Source organism: Dendrobates tinctorius, unplaced genomic scaffold (assembly GCF_039654945.1).
Source record: "Dendrobates tinctorius isolate UK_male_01 unplaced genomic scaffold, ASM3965494v1 ptg000117l, whole genome shotgun sequence".
NCBI classification, from domain to species: Eukaryota; Metazoa; Chordata; class Amphibia; order Anura; family Dendrobatidae; genus Dendrobates; species Dendrobates tinctorius.
In genome coordinates, this window is record NW_027361785.1 from 15,591,586 (window position 1) to 15,607,341 (window position 15,756).

A 15,756-nucleotide genomic window follows, 5' to 3' on the forward strand; every position below is an offset into this window, starting at 1 on the left:
AAACAGAAATACTAGCTAAGTCCAGAAAACCAGAGAAGTTGGCAGCTATCGGATTGCAGACCCCTGAACCTATCAACAACAACTAGCAGTAGCCGTGGGGGTTCCTACGGTGCCCTAGACCCCTCGATCACAGTCGGAGAACTAAATAGCCTAAAGACAGAAAGGGAAATCTAAACTGCCCCAGAGCAGACCCCAAAGTAATAGGCAGCCCCCAACATATAATGACGGTGAAGCAAGATGAAAAAACACTAACACAGATAGAAAGATAGGCTGAGCAAATGATGGGGCCCAAGCTAACTAAATAGGAAAGGATAGAAAAGCTGCTGTCTGCAATCCGCAAAAACCCTATCAAAACAAGAGCCAACAGACTGATAGGGAAAAAAAAGCCCTGAAGACGCTAGGCTTCAAAAAGAGTACTCAGTACTCAGGTATTTTCTGAAGACAGAGCAAAAAGGCAAAAAGGAATTCAGCTCACCCCAGCAGGGAATGGCAGAAATCCGGCAAAACAAAACCAAAACACAAATGCAAAAAGCAGAGCAGAAAACTTAGCTTTTGAGGAGCAGGAATCAGACTGGTCTCCTAGAATCCCTAATCCCTCAGAGAAATCACCAGCAAGGCAGAAGGGCGTCGGCTGCCTTATATCCAGTCAGCAATTCCCGTCACCCAGTCTTCATCATCCTGCTCAGGTGCTTGGTAATCAGCCTCACTACCTTCCTTCACCAGAAGAGGGAGTTCATCAGACCTCAATGGTGAAGGGGAAAATGAACTCACAACAGAGGAGGTGTTGCATTGTATGTTTCAAAAGCGTATATCTGCACAGAGATCCAAGCTTCAGAGACTAGGAGATCTGTGAAAACTGTTTGGGTACAAATACAAGGACAGAACAATGGAAAGGACACCATTGTAGGCATTTATTACAGGCCGCTTGTGCAAGCTGAAGATATGGATGAACTCTTTATGCATCAAATGGCCAAGTTCTCCAAAAAATATGACATAACGGTCATGGGAGATTTCAACTATCCAGACATTTGCTGGGAATCTCTCTCAGGCAAAGGTCAACAAATTCTTATCCTCTCTTGCTGACAACTTTATCTTCCAAAAGGTAGAGGAGAAAACAAGGAGATCTGCTACCTTGGATCTAATCCTTATAAAGAGGGAGGAAATGGTTGAGGAGGACAGAGTGGCTGGGACCCTAGGAGGTAGCAACCATGCCATTTTAGAATTTTGGATAACTAGAGGAGGAAGACCTGTGAAGACTCAGACGTTAAGGTTAGATTTCAGAAAGGCAGATTTTAAGAGTCTTAGAAAGAGAATTGGAGGGATCCAATGGCTGGATATCCTTAAGGACAAAAATGTCCAGGAAGAATGGGAAATCTTGAAAAATGAGATTCTCAAAGTACAATCGCTAACAATTCCGAAAAGAGGGAAGAATAGGAAGCATCTAAAAAAACCAGGATGGATGAACACAGACCTTAACACATGCTAAAAAGGAAAAAATGTTTATCAAAAGGAAAGAGGGCGGCATATCCTAAAGAAGAATATAATGCTGTCTGCAGAACCTGCAGGGCACAAATCAGATTATATAAAGCTGATAATAAATTAGGTTTGCAAGAGATGTCAAAAGCAATAGAAAAGGATTTGGGGAATATGTCAAAAATAAAAGTCAAAGATGCTATAGGATTTTTACAGGATGAAAATGATGAAAAGTTAATAAAGGATGTTGAGAAGGCCGAACTTTTAAATTCCTATTTCGCATCTGTTTTTTCTCAGAAAGGAAAAATAAACTGAACTTCACTGTCCTATTAAAGGAATAGAAGAATCCAGGATATCTAAAAACAGAAAGCTAGTGAGGGAATTCTTTGCTAACATAAATTAATTCAAGTCTCCGGGTCCAGATGAATTACACCCCAGAGTACTGAAGGTGACAGCAGAAGAAATTTTTGAAAATCTCCATAACCTTTGAAAATTCTTGAAGAACAGGAGAAGTCCCAGAAGAATGGAGAAGAGCAAAGTCCCAGAAGAATGGAGAAGAGCAAATGTTGTTCCTATCTTCAAAAAGGGGAAAAAGGTGGACCCAGGGAAATATATGCCGGTGAGTGACTTCTATACCAGGAAAGATCTTTGAACAAATTATTAAACATTTATGTAAGTACCTGGATAAGAATGAAGTGATTAACTAGGTTTGTAACTAATAAATCATATCAGACTAACTTAATTTCCTTCTATGACAGAATCACTGACTGGGTGGATAAGGGAAATACTGTAGATATAGTATATCTTGACTTCAGCAAAGCATTTGACAACGTATCTCACACCATCCTTATTGAAAAAATGACTAAGTATGGAACTGAAAAAGGCAACTGTGAGGCTAGTTTCACACTTGCTTTTTTTTGCAGCGCGTTTTTCCCGCAAAAAAACGCATTGAAAAAACGCATACAAAAGCATACAACTGCTGCGTTTTTTTCAAGCATTTTTATGAGCATGCATGAAAAAAACGCAGCGTTTTTATGCGTTTGTATGCGTTTTTAGTGCGTTTTTACCGCGTTTGCGTTTTTTTCCAACATTAGGTGGCCCCTCACACTAACCCAAACCATGACTTTACTAACCCTAACCCTGACCCTAACCCTAACCCTGACCCTAACCCTAACCCTGACCATAACCCTAACCCTGACCCTAACCCTGACCCTGACCCTTAACCAAACCATACTTAACCCTAATCCTGACCCTAACCCTGACCCTAACCCTTAACAAAACCATACTTAACCCTAACCCTGACCCTAACCCTAACCCTGACCCTTAACCAAACCATACTTAACCCTAATCCTGACCCTAACCCTGACCCTAACCCTTAACAAAACCATACTTAACCCTAACCCTGACCCTAACCCTAACCCTGACCCTAACCCTTAACCAAACCATACTTAACCCTAATCCTGACCCTAACCCTGACCCTAACCCTTAACCAAACCATACTTAACCCTAACCCTGACCCAAACCCCAACCCTAACCCTGACCCTGACCCTAACCCTAACCCTAAACCCCCTTAACTAACCCTAACTCTAACCCAAACCCCTAAATTCCATGGTTAAAAAAAAAAAACGCATATGCAAAAAAACGCATACATGAGCATGCCAGTGCGCACATATGCGCATCCATAGGCTATAATGGCCATTTTTAGCGCAAAACGTGCGCATATGTGCGCATGCGCTTTTTTGCAGGTTCAAAAAATGCAACATGCTGCGTCTGGAAAATACAAACGCACACCCCAAAAAAACGCAGCGCATGAAAATCGCATACATGCGCTTACAAGCGCGCAGGTATGCGCACCCATGTTAAATATAGGGGAAAAAACGCATGCGCACATATGCGTTTTTTTCCAGCGCTAAAAAACGCAAATGTGAAACCAGCCTTAGGTGGATTCATAACTGGCTTAGGCTAGTTTCAGACTAGCGTTCAGAAGCACAGGGCAGCCGCTAAGCCCCGCTCCCAGCCGCACCCCCTCCGGTCAGCTCCTCCTGTGATCGCATGACGCTGCATGCAATCAGCGTACCCTATAGTTAGCGTTGGGTACGCTGGTCGTGCGCTGGTACACTTTTGCCGGCGCTTGCGCCCTTTTGGCGCTGCGCCGAGCGCACAAAAATGCAACAGTGCGTTTTTGTTTGCTATGTGCAGCGCCAAAAGGGCGCAAGCGCCGGCAAGTGTATCAGCGTACGACCAGCGTACCCAACGCTAACTATAGGGTACGCTGATCGCATGCAGCGTCATGCTATCAGAGGAGGAGCTGACCGGATGGGCCCTGCGCCTCCGAACGCTAGTCTGAAACTAGCCTAAGTGATCGGACGTAAAGAGTGGTCATAAATAGCTGCACATCCAGTTGGAAGAAAGTCTCACGTGGGGTACCAGAGTGCTCTGTCCTGGGCCCTGTATTGTTCAACATCTTTATCAATGATTTAAATGACGGAATTGAGGGTAAACGGATTAAATTTGCTGATGACACAAAGCTGGGAGGAATAGCTAATCATTGGGCAGCAACTAACAGAATGGTTTTAACAGTGAAAAATACAAAGTAGTACATCTGGGCAATAAAAATGAAAAAAGCATATACAGAATGGGAGGAATAGGGCTAAGCAACAGCACATGTGAAAAAGACTTGGGTATACTAATAGATCACAGACTGAATATGAGTCAACAGTGTGATGCAGCAGCAAAAAAGGCAAATGCAATTCTAGGATGTATTAACAGAAGCATACAGTCTAGATCACGTGAAGTCATTATTGCCCTCTACTACTCTTTGGTCAGACCTCATCTGGAATACTGTGTCCAGTTCTGGGCACCACATTTTAAAAAAAAAAAAAAAAGACATCAACAAACTGGAGCAAGTTCAGAGAAGACCGACCAGAATGGTGAACGGTCTTGCAAACCATGTGCTATGAGGATTGGTTACATGATTTGGGAATGTTTAACTTGCAAAGAAGAAAACAGAGGAGACTTAATAGCTGTCTACAAATAGCTCAAGGGCTGTCACATTGTAGAAAGATCAGTTTTATTCTCATTTGCACAAGGAAAGACTAGAGGAAATGGGATGAAACCTTTGACAGTGAGGGTGATCAATGAGTGGAAAAGGCTGCCACGAGAGCTGGTGAGATCTCCTTCAATGGAAATCTTCAAACAGAGGCTGGACAGACATCTATCTGGGGTGATTTAGTGAATCTTGCTTTGAGAAGGGGGTTGGACCAGATGACCCAGCCAGAAGGTCCCTTCCTACTGTACCATTCTATGATTCTATGAATATAGACATGTGAGGCCTTGTTTTTTTTGTGGACAAGTTGTTCTTTTAAATGATACCATTCATTTTACCATATAGTGTACTGGAAAATGAGAAAAATTCCAAGTGCGGTGAAACTGCGCTAAAAGTCCAATTCTACAATTGTTCTTTGCTTTGCTTTTTTATTTACCATGTTCACTAAATGCTAGGTCAGTACGAGTACGCACTGACCAAACATTGATAGGTTATTTTGTTTGTTTTTTTTTTAATTTAAGTGGTGAAAAAAAATTATGAAATTTGAAAGAAATTTTTTCTTCGCTTATGCTGTCATTTTCCAAGACCAGTAGCGTCTCTACTTTTTGAGATCTGTGGCTGGGTGGTGGTTTATTTTTTATGACCTGAGCTGACATTTCTATGGATACCAATTATGGGTAGATACAATGTTTTGATCGCCGCTTATGGCATTGTATTGCAATGTTGCGGCAACCAAAAAAAAAAATAATTTTTTTTTCTAGTTATGCCGTTTACAGATTTACGATGTTGATACTCCTCGTAAAAGCGACAGCCAAACGCGCATCGGGGCTATTGGTGGAAGGCAAGCTGTCCTTCTAGGCACATGGGTAAGCCGTTTTAACTTTTCTGCATTTCATTATGATTTACTTTGGCTAGTACAGCTTGTTAGTGCTAAGAGCTCACATAGAATATTCCCAATAAATTATCTACATGAACGGGATCTGTGAATAAGGCTAGTTTCAGACTAGCGCTTTTGCCAGCAGAGCACGGCGCCGCTAAGCCCCGCCCCTTCCGGTCATCTCCGCCTAGTATCGCACATCGCTGCATGCGATCTGCACACCCTATCTTTGGCATAGGGTGCGCAGACTGTGCGCTAGTACGATTTTGCGTGCGTTGTGCCCTTTTGACGGTGCACCGAGCGCACCAAAATGCAACATGGTGCGTTCGGCGCACCGTCAAAAGGGCGCAGCGTACGCAAAATCCTACTAGCGCACGGTCTGCGCACCCTATGCTAAAGATAGGGTGTGCAGATCGCATGCAGCGATGTCCGATACTAGGGGGAGATGACTGGAGGGGGCGCAGCAGGGGGCAGAGCTTAGCGGCACTGTGCGCTGCTGGCAAAAATGCTAGTCTGAAACTAGCCTAAGAGATTATAAACCATCTCCTCTTACATTTGCACTTTATCACACTACTTTCTCGGGCTTTAATCTTATTACATTGGTTCTATTGAACACCTGTTGTGCTATAAACACATAAGAACTCTTACATAGACTATATGAACTGTTCAATACTAAAAGGGACTAAGGAATAAAAGGAAAAATTGTCTCTTATTTTTTGCACTAGCACTTTATCTATATAAGGCTCCTACTAGCATCAGTCCTAATATGTGGTTGCATTATTGCTGTTACTATTGAATACATAATGTATTACCTCTCTGTATATGCTTAATTGTAAGAAGTTGTATAAATATTGGAAAATACAGAAATTCCTCTTTTGGGTGATATATGTATCCTTTTCTGGCTTTTGGCTTGTAAGCCTGCTCATATCATCTTGTATTTCATTTTTTTGGACCTGAATGCATATTTTAGAATTGTGTTTTTGTATTAATAAATTTTTGATTTGTAACAATCCTTCTCTGGTGATCACTGTTTACTCCAATTTCTCTAGTGTATATTATGTATAGGAGTACGTCACCTCTCGAACTTGGATACTATGTGGAGGGGGGCACCTTACTATAAGGGGATGCTTCAAGCACAGGTTATTGTTCTTCTTGTGATTTGTCCTTTTCTTGATAAACTAATTTTGCTCTGTGCTATACATAGCCGTGCTAAAGTATGTGTATAGCAAAAATCATGATCTCCTATAATTCACAATGACAGGCACGGAGGTCTTTTGCAGACCACCAGATGTTATGACAACCCATTAGCGCCTAGTAATCATGTGACAGGGGAACTGATGGGAAGGATTTGTGACACACTTCCAGCCACAAAGTGTTAAAGGGTTCTTTCCAAGAACACGAACATTTTGTTTTAAACACATTCAATTGTTGAAGTTATTAATATTCCAAGATCTATTGATTAAAAATGCCGCTGTCAGTGATTGGCAGCAGTATTAAACTAGTTAACAGCCGTGGGTGAATCTCGGCTCCACCCATGGCGGCACTTGGTGGCTGATTACATCACCCATCAAGTGCGGGGAAAGATGAGGGTTCAGAGACGGAGCCTGCATCAAAGGCAGGGACACAACCCTTGACATATCTATGAGTCAAAGATCTTTCAGAGGTTAAAAGGACTCTGCAGTAAAAATGCGCCTATTTTTTTGAAATGTTGCTGAAAAAACAAAAAAAATATTGCTTAGCATTTATTACTTACCTTTGGCCACTTGTCAGTACCAACTTTGTGATCATAACGAACTTTTCCGCCTCTGGCATCTGTAAACTCCAAGTAGTCATATCTGCACATATATAGAAAACTAATTTATTAAAACTAGTTTCCACAATGAAGCAATCAATTCTGTGTGTAAAAATCACAAATCAATCAATGATAATTAAACTTATCACTCATAAATCATTATAGCTTGAAGAGTTGTTGAATGTAAATTTTCATTTTCCTATCCAAACTAGTAGAGGCTTATGATAAATTTAATTAAATGTCAGTAATTCTTTTCAAACCACTCATCATTTGCACAAGGTTTTAGAAATTGGGACATGTAAACTGTTATATAACATAATACTATACGAGAATTACCTCTTTTCAGTTTCACACTTGTCATCGAATTCCACCTCAAAGTAAGTTGCCCCAGGGCAAAGGAAGACTGTTGTATCACGACAATTGTTTTCATAGTTGTGGGGGGATTCCATGTTCCAGGTTTGGATGACCACTGGTTGTTGCACCTGATTCCAACTTTCCATTTCAATCTAGTTATAAAAAACAAAAACACTATACTCCTGAAGTGTTCCCGGATTAAAATAAAAACATGATTAAATACATAAGAATGTAAAAATGTTTACACGTCCCATGGAAATTAAAGGGGGTATACAATGATAAAAAATATATCCTATTTGAAAGATCTTGGAAATACACTTTTCAAATAGAATTACCGTACATTCCAAAAATGCCCCTTTTTTTTAAACCAGGCAAACCTATGTAGACTGATCACTGGTCTCCTAAATGCACAGATTACCAACTGCAGACTGTTGCGGTGTTCGAATGCGCACAGATAATATCTGTGGGTGAGTTGGAGAGCGCACATATCCTTCATTTGGGCCTAGGTAGATAAGAGTTTTCATAGCAGTCAGATCAGGGGCCGAACAGCCCATTGCACTCTTGTAAGCAGCCCAATGCGCCTACGTGCCAGTCAGACCATTCACATGAGACAGGGCAGGCAGACAGCTGCATAGAACCATGCTGTGCCTATGGGCCAGGAGCTTGCTGTGATCTGGGATTCCTGGTGTGTACACACAGTAAATGAAGCGATCACTGCACACTCTCTGCCATACGACAGCTGCATAAAACTATGCTGTATGCCTCCACTATATGAACGTTCTGCAATGCAGTCATGAGTAGAGTTGACCGCAGTGTGGAAACATACCCTTAGGGTTGGGATTATGGTTAGGGGTGAGTTGGAGTTAGGGTTGTGATTAGGGTTATGGTTAGGCCTGGGGATGTGTTGGGGTTAGGGCTGGAGTTAGAATTGAGGGTTTTCCACTGTTTAGGCACATCAGGGGGTCTCCAAACGCGACATGGCGCCACCACTGATTGCAGCCAATTTTGAGTTCAAAAAGTTAAACAGTGCTCCCTCCCTTCTGAGCTCTGCCGTGCACCCAAACAGTGGTTTCCCCCACATATGGAGCATCAGCGTAAGTGCAAATTGCACTTTGAGGGTCTAATTTTTCCTGTTACATTTGAGAAAATAAAAAATTGGGGGCTAAAAAAATCATTTTGGTGGAAAAAAAATGATTTTCTATTTTCATGGCTCTGTGTTATAAACTTCTGTGAAGCACATGGGGGTTCAAAGTGCTCATCACACATCTAGTTAAGCTCCGTGGTAGGTCTAGTTTCCAAAATAGGGTCCGTTGTGGGGGGGTTTCTACTGTTTAGGCACATCAGGGGCCCTCCAAATGCAACATGAAGCCCGCAGACCATTCCATCAAAGTCTGCATTCCAAAATGGCGCTTCTTCCTTTCCGAGCTCTGCCATGCGCCCAAACAGTAGTTCCCCCCCACACACACATATGGGGTATCGGAGCACTCAGGACAAATTGCGCAACAACTTTTATGGTCCAATTTATCCTGTTACCCTTGTGAAAGTAAAAATTTTGGGGTGAAAACATCTCTTTTGTGGAAAAGAAAATGATTTTTTATTTTTATGGTTTAGCGTTACAAACTTCTGTGAAGCAATTGGGGATTCAAAGTGCGCACCACACATCTAGATAAGTTCCTTAGGGGGTCTAGTTTCCAAAATGGTGTGTCACTTGTGGGGGGTTTCCACTGTTTAGGCACATCAGGGGCTCTCCAAATGCAAAATGTCTTCCGATCTCAACTTTAGCCAATGCTGCATTGAAAAAGTCAAATGGCGCTCCTTCCCTTCAGAGCTCTGCCATGTGCCCAAACAGTGGTTTACCCCCATATATGGGGCAATGGTGTATTCAGTAGAAATTTCAGAACAAATTTTGTGGTTCATTTTCTCTTAACACTTGTGAATATAAAAACAAATTGGTTCTGAAGTAAATTTTTTGTAAAGAAAAAAAAAAAAAAAAGTTAAATGATAATTCTTTCCTTCCACATTGCTTTAGTTCCTGTGAAGCACGTAAAGGGTTAATTAACTTCTTGAATGTGGTTTTGAGCACCTTGAGGGGTCCAGTTTCTAGAATGGTGTCACTTTTCGGTATTTTCTGTTATGTACACCCCTCAAAGTGACTTCAAATGTGATGTGGTCCCTAAAAAAAACTGGTTTTGTAAATTTTGTTGTAAAAATGAGAAATCGCTGGTCAACTTTTAACCCTTATAACTTCCTAACAAAAAAAAATGTTGTTTGCAAAATTGTGCTGATGTAAAGTAGACAAGTGGAAAATGTTGTTATTTATTAAGTAATTTGTGTGACATGTCTCTCTGATCAAAATGGCTGTCACTAATGGGTTAAAAGGGAAACATTTCTGTAATTACATTTTATTTGAAAATTGATTTTTCTTGATCTTATAGATAAAATGGATTTCATTTTATGCTCTGGAAAGTTCCCAAAAAATGTACAACAAAATTTGCATGCGTTATATGCAAATCTGAGAGTTAATTTTTGTGCGGAATTGTAGAAAATTAAATTCTCGGCGAAAACCTGCTGCATTATGCACTCAGCATCTACCTTGTTGGCACTTTCACCAGGATCACCACAAAGCTTCTTCATTAACTTGGTTAAGCTGCTGAAACTCTGAAGCAGTAAACAGTGTGGAATATCAAGAGCGCAAAACTCCAACATGTACGTCATCTGTCAAAATCAAAAATTGTGTTAGGGAGTAAAACATTAAAAAGGTGAAAAACTTCGCCCTATGTGGCGTTTACTCACGAGCTGGCGCGTTGACATAGCAAACACAGAATTGCTCAGCTTTTCAATGATCATCTTCCCACTGCACTCGTTCAGTAAGGGTTCCAGTATAGTTTTGGTGTTTGTTAAGAAAAGATCAACATCTAAAAAAAACACACATCATAAAACTGTCAGAATAATCAGAGCAAACAGTCAATTTAGAAAGATTGCAACACTGGTTTAGGAAGACAGCACTCCTCCTTAGAAAAAATAGTGGTTTATTACCCCATATGGGCTCAGGAGATTTTCCTGCTTAAGGTGGGAATATATATATTATACGCACACACACACGGGGTTTCCTGTTCGATGGGTGTCGCTATTCTAGGTCCAGAGACTCATCTCTTCCTACATCATCCAATGTTCCCCTTCACTCTCCTGAGCAGGGGCACTTCTCTCTGCATTGCCGAGGGCAGAGAAAAGTACTGTTTGGCAAATGCACGGGAAGAGGACAAAGCGCGCCAATGCATTACAGTACTTTGCTCTGGCAAAGAGAAGTGCACCTGTGTGTATGACATAGGCCATGTCATCTACAAGAGGCAGAGAAGGAGGATGGCATCACAATAAGAGAGGAGACACAGGATGAAGACCAGAAACACCCATCGGACTACACCGACTCGTAGTTGAGTATAATAAAAGGTGGGGTTTTCTTTCTTGGTTTTATTTTTTGCCTTACAGAGAATTTGAGTGATGTATACAGTATTTTGGAATGTTGTCACACGTAGCGGTTAGTTGAATGGGAAAAGCCTTTTGACAGGTTCCTTTAAAAGTATTATGAAAAAATTAAATTTTATTATTGAGACTGCAGGACGCTGGAAAAAAAAAATCTTTTTTCTTAGTATACTCCTTTAATTTGTAATACATGCATATATACAGTACGTAATTTCTCCATATTTTGATATAGGGTAAAAGTATGCCAAAAAGAATCTTCTTGGAATCCATTTGACAAATTTAGGTCAAGGTAGACTGATATGCCATTCGTCGTCACACGAACTATAGCATAATCATGATGCAAAACTGTTAAGTGGACGCTATAAGCAAAAAATGAGGCACTGCTTTTGTGTGTTTTTTACATTTTGGAAATATATATTAATATGACTATCTTCATAAGAAAATTAGTAATCTTGCCATTTTCACACTGGTCATCAGCTCTTTTTTAGATTCTTATTTCCCGGCCTTTGAGGAAGAGTTTTCAGCATAATGGCAGGCATGGTACTAAATAAGCAACGTGCTTCTGACTGCGGAGCTCTCATATGGAAAAGCTACAGGAAAATAGTTCAGTGCCCAATTCCCCCCCTTCCACCTCTCCCCAGATGATGCACTAATTGAGACACCCAACAGACCAATGGAATTAAAGGGGAAGGTGTGTTCGGCCACTCCTACATGGGTTAAATTCAGGCGCTCGGGGTCATAGTCTTTCTCTTTCCCCTCAGCTGACCCCTGAAAGCAGCCGTGCCGCACATACCCCTGCCGCCTCCCCTCCTATGGCCTCTTTCACACTTCCGTTTTTTACAATCAGTCACAATCCGCAAGGTTTTGAAAAAAACGGATCCTCAAATTTTTTTTGAGGATCCGTTTTTTTCCCCCCATTGACTTGCATTAATGGCGGATTGTGACGGATTGCCGTCCGTTGCATCCGTTTTTTTTGAGGATCCGCCAAAAATTGCTGTCGTCACCATCCTCAAAGATCTCTCTCTCTCTCTCTCTCTCTCTCTCTCTCGGCCAGCATTTCCTTTAAATTTCCGCATTTTCAGGATCCGTCTAAAAACGGATCCTGTGCCATCCGTTCACATCAGTTAACAACGGATCCGCTTCAATGACTTTTTGGCGGATTTGAACTGATGCAAAAAAACTGAAGTGTGAAAGAGGCCTATCATGGCCTCCCCTACTACTGGGTTGCCCGTGGCCATCAACTCCCGTGTCGCTCCCATCGTTTGGTCCACCTGTCAGCTGGCGTTATTGGTGATCAGTCCTCATCCTCCAGTCCGCCCGCAGCCCTCTCCCTCCTTTTGTGCTGCAGATGCCGCGGCAGGCGGTCAGCAAGGTGCACCCGCCCACCCGAACAGCTCCATGTCAGCGAGGGCGCGACGTTCGCAGGACGACATCCCTGTGTCACTGCCACCTTTCTTGCGCGGCGTCCTCCTTGTTGCTCCAGGGTTCGGGACTGGACGTGCTGGGCCCGAGCTCTAGCAGTCTCCGCCCACTTCCTGGCACGTCATACTCGGGCCCCGCCCACTACCACACAGGGCATCCGGCCAGAGTCAGAAGACTTCCTGATCAGCCCAAACCCAGTCCACACCGTCACTCCTGCTGGCGCAGTTGCACTGCCTGCATGGGTGGACGCAGAGACAGAATTGAGGCTACACAATGCTGCTGCAGAACGCGCTGATTGGTCTGCAATAGTGCGCAGTGGTCAGACATCACAAGCTCCATCACTGGCTGCCAGCCAGGGAGACCCATCCCCGGCTGCCAGCCAGGGAGACCCATCCCGGGCTGCCAGCCAGGGAGACCCATCCCGGGCTGCCAGCCAGGGAGACCCATCCCGGGCTGCCAGCCAGGGAGACCCATCCCGGGCTGCCAGCCAGGGAGACCCATCCCCCATCTCCAAAGGTCTCCGGCCAATTCAAACACTGGACCCGAATCAATGATAGAGCCGGTGTTCCTCCATCACCTGGAGTCACCTGGCCAGAGACGGATAGCGCTGAGTGTTTTCAATCCAGCGAATATCAAATTGTATATTACACAGGAGACAACGAACTAGCATCAGCTATTAAGGCGCTAGTTCAACACTTGACTCACCCATGAGGGTCAGAAGACAACAAGGCGACACCTCAGTTAGCGAGCTTACACAAAGATGTATTTTTCTGCGGAATTAGTCCACTAGATGCACACATAGAGGAAGAGACTAGACAGAAATTATGGAATAATGACTACGTTGACATATGGTCGTTATTATCAGGGTACCAACAGACGGTAGATAAGGAAAGATTGACAAGCGAAAGGTTATACGATAGGAATAGACAGAAAATAGCGCAAACTATGAATAACTACAGGCTTTTGCATTCCTAGACTGTATTATGAGCCAGAAGCATCCGGAGCGCTGCAGAGAAAAAAAAAAATTATATTATATATATATATATTCAGGACCTGATATATACTTCATTTAAATCCTATGGCGGTTCCACATGGCGGCGGTATGACGAGGAGTTCCGCAGGTGGTCATACGAAAACCCGTGGCCTGCTGGCTATTTAACGAGGGAAACTGTCGGTTCCACGTGACATGTAGATATAGACATGACTGCTCAGCTTGCGGGGTTGTACACCAAGCAGCAAGGTGTACTCTTCAAGCAAACAGAGTGCCTACGGGGCAAAACACTGGTGAACGTAAACGTGATGCGCCCCTGGCTAAACCTCTATCCTAATAAAGAAGCAGCACAACAATTACACTACGGATTTACATATGGATTTTTTATCCTCTTTAAAATTCTGTAGAAAACCAACCATGGCCAATAACTTAAAATGCGCTCACCAATTCCCTGAAATATTGCACCAGAAAATCGAAAAGGAGTTTGAATTAGAAAGGCAGGCCTCTTTCAATCGTTACCGTTCCAAAATATCAGGATTTCGCCGTTAGGCATTATCCCTGAAAAGGAACCTGGCCTCTCACCCTGCCCGTTCCATGGACAGGAGGAGAATGCATGTATTGATGATCAAATATTTTAGCAGCCACGCACACAAGAAGGCAATGGTGGGAAAATGTAAAAACTGTCCAAGAGCTGAATGATGATGAGAAACAATTGCCAGCAAGTGGTGGTGTTATGTCAGCAAGTCAGGATGAGGACCAGGATGTGGAAGTGGAAGATGGGGTGGTGGAAGATGAAGTCACTGACCCAACCTGGGAGGGTGATATGCAGAGCAAGGACAGCAGTGCGCAGGGGGAGGGAACTGCAGCACCACAGCAGGCAGAAAGAGGCAGTGAGTGGGGTGGCTAGAGATACAAAGCGGGCAACTGATCCCCAGAGCACCAACACAGGTAAAGTTGCCAAGTCAAGGTTTATCATTGGAATTTAGCGTTACATATATTGGCAAAGCTTTGTGAGCAGCAGAAGGCAGTAGCTGAATTCTAGATACACCATGCACATTGATATTCAAATCAGCCGATGCACATAACAGCTGATGTATGGTCATGGATGTCTGACATCTGTGAAGTTCTCCAAAACTTTGATGACTCGATGAAGATGAGGTTGAATTTTGTTACATGCATATAGGAAGCAGCATGAAAAATATATTCAGCTGTTGCAAGAGGAAAAAAATGCAAGCATTAGAACAGCAAGAGTGTGAGATGCAGAGTGCTCTGACAATAGCACAATGCCAGAATACGTGTAACAGTACAAATATACAAAGAAATGAGGAAAAGTGAAGAAAAAGATAGCTTTGGCCATAGCTAAAGCTGGGGTTCAATGGGATCCTGATCAATGGGATTGGTACTGATAAAATGTGGAAATACCAAAAGCGAGGGCTTCATAGGAAATTAGGACATTCACAAAACAAAAGGTGACAGTGGAAGATTGTGGATCCCCACAGAGTGGGCATAGTAGGGCATGGAGAGAGAGAGGGCCCACTCCTTTTCCATCCTCAGTGAAACCCGCAGCGCCGGTGTTTGAGGATTTTTATGCTGAAAATCTCTGTTGCATGTGGATAGACGCCCTCATGTAAATTTGGTTGTTAATTGAAAAAATAGGAATAGACAATGTGTAAAAGCCCTAGTGGATACGAGGGCAGAGGCTAGCTTGATCTATGGTAATTCAAAACAATTTAAAGGGGCGTGATCCAGCCCTGTTAGAAAGTTTGGCAATAGTCTCATTACTGGAGCTAGAGAGTACTCATTTGGAAAACACGAACATTCGATTTCTAACAAAGAATCCAGGAACCACAAAGAGCTTAAACCATATGTCTTCTGCATCCCTGGCCTTACTTGCGCTCTTACGCTGGATAGAACTACCGTGCCTAAAACACAACATCTGGTGTCGTGCCAGATTAGCGCCGGATAGAGACAATCTCATTAACTCACCGTTTTCATCCGACTGGCAGGCCTTCCAGTGTACAACCAGCGGGCATCCAGTGTCCTCCATCCCTATGGGACACAGTTGCCAATCACTGATGCCTTTAATACATGCCACCATTACATCGGGTACCTGGCAGGTTTATGGTAAGGGGTGGGAGAGAAGTGCTCTCCAATTCAGGGTAGGACCGTCGAAAAGTGCGACCGAGCAAGATGTGAGGTGTCTACAGAATTATTGATTCATCTCAAATAAAGAGGTGTGTCGGGCACATCGGCACAATGTCAATTATCGGAAATAGCCTTTTTCTTTCAACTAATGTGGTGGGTGGACGTTACGAAGTTCT

At 42.9% G+C, this 15,756-nt stretch overlaps 1 protein-coding gene across 1 annotated transcript in view; it reads right to left on the reverse strand.

Annotated features, from left to right (window-relative positions):
* ZZEF1 (zinc finger ZZ-type and EF-hand domain containing 1) overlaps positions 1–15,756 on the reverse strand; it is a 308,587-nt gene that overhangs the window by 113,746 nt on the left and 179,085 nt on the right. The window contains exons 20-23 of the mRNA XM_073590591.1: positions 10,336–10,457; positions 10,135–10,257; positions 7,525–7,694; positions 7,150–7,231 (exon numbers count right to left, since the gene is read on the reverse strand). Of these exons, the coding sequence (XP_073446692.1) occupies positions 7,150–7,231; positions 7,525–7,694; positions 10,135–10,257; positions 10,336–10,457 (497 nt within the window). The remainder of the gene's footprint in view (positions 1–7,149; positions 7,232–7,524; positions 7,695–10,134; positions 10,258–10,335; positions 10,458–15,756) is intronic.